The 4,217-nt window shown below is 36.8% G+C and overlaps 1 protein-coding gene across 10 annotated transcripts in view; it reads right to left on the bottom strand.

The window, feature by feature from the left end:
• Positions 681–4,217, bottom strand: part of LOC107627414 (protein FAM136A-like) — a 5,620-nt gene continuing 2,083 nt past the window's right edge. The window contains exons 1-5 of one of the 10 annotated variants that reach the window (XM_021119125.1): positions 3,828–4,211; positions 2,836–2,924; positions 1,822–1,958; positions 1,584–1,721; positions 681–1,131 (exon numbers count right to left, since the gene is read on the bottom strand). In XM_021119125.1, the coding sequence (XP_020974784.1) occupies positions 940–1,131; positions 1,584–1,721; positions 1,822–1,958; positions 2,836–2,924; positions 3,828–3,985 (714 nt within the window). In that variant the 5' untranslated portion in view covers positions 3,986–4,211 and the 3' untranslated portion in view covers positions 681–939. The other 9 variants (XM_021119127.1, XM_021119135.1, XM_021119131.1 and 6 more) reach the window with 9 other exon arrangements.

Below are 4,217 nucleotides of genomic sequence, written 5' to 3'. Positions count from 1 at the left end.
GGGGAGGAAAACAATCATCGTTTGTTGGGGGGAGGGGAGGGGCTATTTTTTTTGGTTATGGAAGTAGAAGTGGTGATATACCTTAACATTGTAATTTTTGGTGTTTTTTGAAATTGTGGAAGTACAGAAATCGGAGTACCTTAAAATTTTTTTTTTTACCACAAATCGGACGGTCCGATTTGTGTACCTCCTACAAATCGGACGGTCCGATTTCTGCACCTCCCACAAATCGGACGGTCTGATTTCTGCACCTCCCACAAATCGGACGGTCCGATTTCTGTACCTCTAATAAATCGGACGGTCCGATTTCTGCTTCTCTAATTAAACGATCCCACATTTGAGTATAACACCCCAATAATCCACATTTTAAAAAAACACCACTACCACTCCAATATTAAAAATAAAAAATTCGAGGGGAGGGGGAGAAAATGATTGGGCCTCATTAATACAATCATTGATATATCTTTCACAGTTTCAACTTCTACTAAAATATAAAATTCCCAAAGTCAAACGATAAAACGAAACATTAAGTTGTTCCCCACGAGAAAAATCACCACTTATGACCAGTTTATAACATAAGCTTTTCACGTTAGTGTACCATACTACTGAAGAACGAAATAATGGAGAAACTCATGCTGCATTGTTGAGCTTGCATTCCGCTTAAAGAACAGGTGGCTAGATTGCACGGGTGAAGTTGTTTGCGATTAATATTTAAAATGATCACATCGTATACAATGTTACATTTGAAGGTAGCGAAATAAAACCTAACGAAATGCACATAATTATTGCTTCAAGTCATTGATAAATCAAGCTTCCCCAGCATTCTAAGTACAGAAATCCAGTAAAATCTTGTGTACTCTAGATAGAGTTACAAAATAATGTCTTGCAAATTTGCACCATCTACAATAATAACTAAATCTTTGGATACAAAAAATGGAGCTAGAAGGAGTCATTGTCCTTAATGCCAAAGGAGGATTTCAACTTATTAGCAAGAAGTGGTAGCATCTTGATACTGTCTTGGATCGCCTCATCAGCACAGGAAACCATATCATTCATGGCCCCACCTTTCTGCTGGAGCTTTGCAGACTCATACCTATCTTGACATACCATCAGAGATCTATTCAATTTCTCCTGCACCATGTTCAAAACAAGGTATTTATTGTCCAAATAATGGGAAATCAACAACAAAAACTACTAAGCCTTTTACTACAAGGTGAGGTAAGTTACATGGATCTATGAATACCATATCTTCAATAGGAAATCAAACTAAATGTTTTGGAGGTCCAAAGATCTTCCAATGCAAAATTTTCGAAGATGCATGCATACACATACATATCTGCTCTATTTCTTACAACAAACCATTAATTTTCATCAAAAAGTGTTGAAAAAGTAAAGTGTGAATTGGGTCCAATTTTAATGTTTGCAAACCCTATAATCAATAGTGGATCGAGTTTCAACTGATTACCTAGAATGAAAGACAATTAATCGTTGATTGTACTATTGAGACTTGTTTATTAAATTAATTCACAATACTTTTGCAATTAAAGAAGCAACAACAGTTGAGAAAGGAAGGAGAGACTTACCTGAAACTTTTGCATCTCAGTATCAAAAGTCTGTTGAACATTAGCAAGAGGAATACTGCAATTTTCGACACAAGAAGTTATCTCTTCCTGCCTTCTGCTCCTATCAAAGCACTCATACGCACATTTGAAATATGCTTTCTGGAAAGGTCAAATCCAATCAAACAATGAACTATGTAGAATAGGAAGCTTGCAAGTGCAAAATTTGTCATCGTATTGAAGCAGTCAAGAAAGAAGAAACCTGGAGAGTGAAATTGACATGGTCTTGGATAGGGGCAAGGTCATTTTGAGCAGCTACATTGACTTCATCAAGCTTCTGCCTCAGTCTTTGTTGAGCAAGATGCTCTTCAGCTCCCGCAAAGTGATCCATCCTATTCACTGTCAACAAATAGTTCTTCACATTTAGTTTCAGAACTCAAGTTCCATAAGAGGGAAGAATCCCCCAAGTTTATGAAACTGAAAAGCAGTCAAGGAATCGAGATTCAGGTCATAAATTTGATGACGAAAAGAGGGAAACACATTAGAGCTTGAAATTGCAATTGAAATCGAATACAAAACAGGGATTAGGGTGCAGCCATTTGGGTACACGCGAGAGCGACCAGGCAAACCAAAATATGAAAGCCGAATGGAATCACCTGAGCTGAAATGGAAAAATATCAACACCTAGCCATGCAGTGAAGAGTAAAACAAGTCTCTGAATTATATCCCAAAAATCCGAACTTGTCGTGCTATTGAACCTGCACTCTTCTTCCTCTTACTCTTACTCTTCCTCTTCTAGCCGAAAATAAGCCATTCGGAAGGGTTTAAAGGGTTTAAGCCACGAAACATTTTTTTGGACTTGGATTGGGCCTTTAATTTTTTCTGTCACTACTTTGGGCTTTTAGTTTGTCCAATCAATACAGGTCCATGTGAAAGGCTAGCTTAGTTATCATTATATGTCAGATTGGAGAGTCACACCAAAAAGGTACCTCATATGCATTTGGTCTTTTATTGTGCTTGACAGCTTGAGGCTTAGCACAAAGCCACAAACCAAGATTTTGAGAACCGGACCGGTCATCGAATCGTTTTACTCACTGGTTCACTGATTTATTGGTCCAACCAGTCCAACCGTTTTAAAATAAAATAATAAATAAATTATAGAACAACTCTCATCAACACAATAAAAACAATCAATAAATCATCAATACAATAAAAATTATAGAATATGTGTATTGCTATAATATAAAATTACAAAACATGTCTACAGGCATGTTACTTATTATTATGACTGCCTCTATCACCAGTTCATTGTGCTGATGGTTTTCAATGCTGCAAGCTACTCCACTCCTAATTTTGAGCTGCTCCCTAATAAAGTTTCAAGTAGAATTTTCAAAACATTTTAATACTATGGCTCAAAACATATTCAAGCTTGAGGTGTATGCATGTATTCAATGAAATCAAAGCAAAATTAACTGTGAGAAGAACATTAAACTTACTCGTGGTTTTTATAGAAAGCATTCCATCTGTTTTACAAGCTTCAAATATAAACAGCTCAAATGCTCATCAATAAAATATAAAAATTATGTAGATGTTTTTCCTCTCTAAAATGAATAGTCCAATTGTTAAGTTATTCCAGTTGTCAGTATCATTATTAGAAGAAAATCTCAGCTTGAAATCAACCTATTATACATCAAACTCCAAAAGATTATCAATTTTAACCCAATTTTAACAAGATCAGCACAATGATTAACAAAAAAAAAAAAAAGCACTGAGTGAGGTAATGAGCACAAAATCAAGAAACTTTAATAAAATTTAACATCAAAAAAGAAGCAAGAACAAGCCAATAACAGTTTATCAGTACCAATTTAGCATCAATCAATAAGCCAATGATTAACAAGCTCAGCACAATGATTAACAAAAAAAAAAAAAAGCACTGAATGAGGTAATGAGCACAAAATCAAGAAACTTTAACAAAATTTAACAACAAACAAAAAAGCCAAGAACAAGCCAGTAACAGTTTATCCGTACCAATTTAGCATCAATCAATAAGCCAATAACAGAGTTAATTAATCAAGAATAGGCTAGAACAAGCCAGAGTAGTGAGCAAAGCAAATCAACCAAGAACAAGCACTAAGCACTGACAGAGCATCCAATTAACTCAAGCACAAAGTAAAAAAACAAACCAGCAACACATCACTTAATCAATAATCATCAATCAATGAAAAACAAAACACCAACAGTGAGTATTAAAAAACGACGATCACTAACCATCGAAGAACAAGCATGAAGAGGGTTTGGTTTCTGGACAGACAATAAAAAAAACACGAAGAACAAGCACTAGCAGTGAGCATTGACCTTCGACGGACGACGGAGAGCGGTTGAGCGCAACGGACGACGGCGAACAGGCGACTGATGAGAGCGAACATGGGATGGTGAGAGCGAAGTAACGAACGCCGATAGCACGAAGACGGAAGTTCTTGAGTGCGACGGAGGCGGCAGCAGCAATCTCTCACTCCGACAGACGGCGACAAGATTGGTGGAGACTAGGGTTTGCTTTCTTTGGTGGAGGCTAGGGCATTTTGCTGATGACCAAGGAAGGAGTTGGAGAAGGGAGCCAAACGTGTGCAATCCCTTTTTTCCTTTCAACAAGGTTCAAAA

Source organism: Arachis ipaensis, chromosome B01, assembly GCF_000816755.2.
Source record: "Arachis ipaensis cultivar K30076 chromosome B01, Araip1.1, whole genome shotgun sequence".
Taxonomy (NCBI): domain Eukaryota; kingdom Viridiplantae; phylum Streptophyta; class Magnoliopsida; order Fabales; family Fabaceae; genus Arachis; species Arachis ipaensis.
Note: the sequence above shows the minus strand (reverse complement) of the source record. Positions and strands in the feature narration are given on the sequence as shown.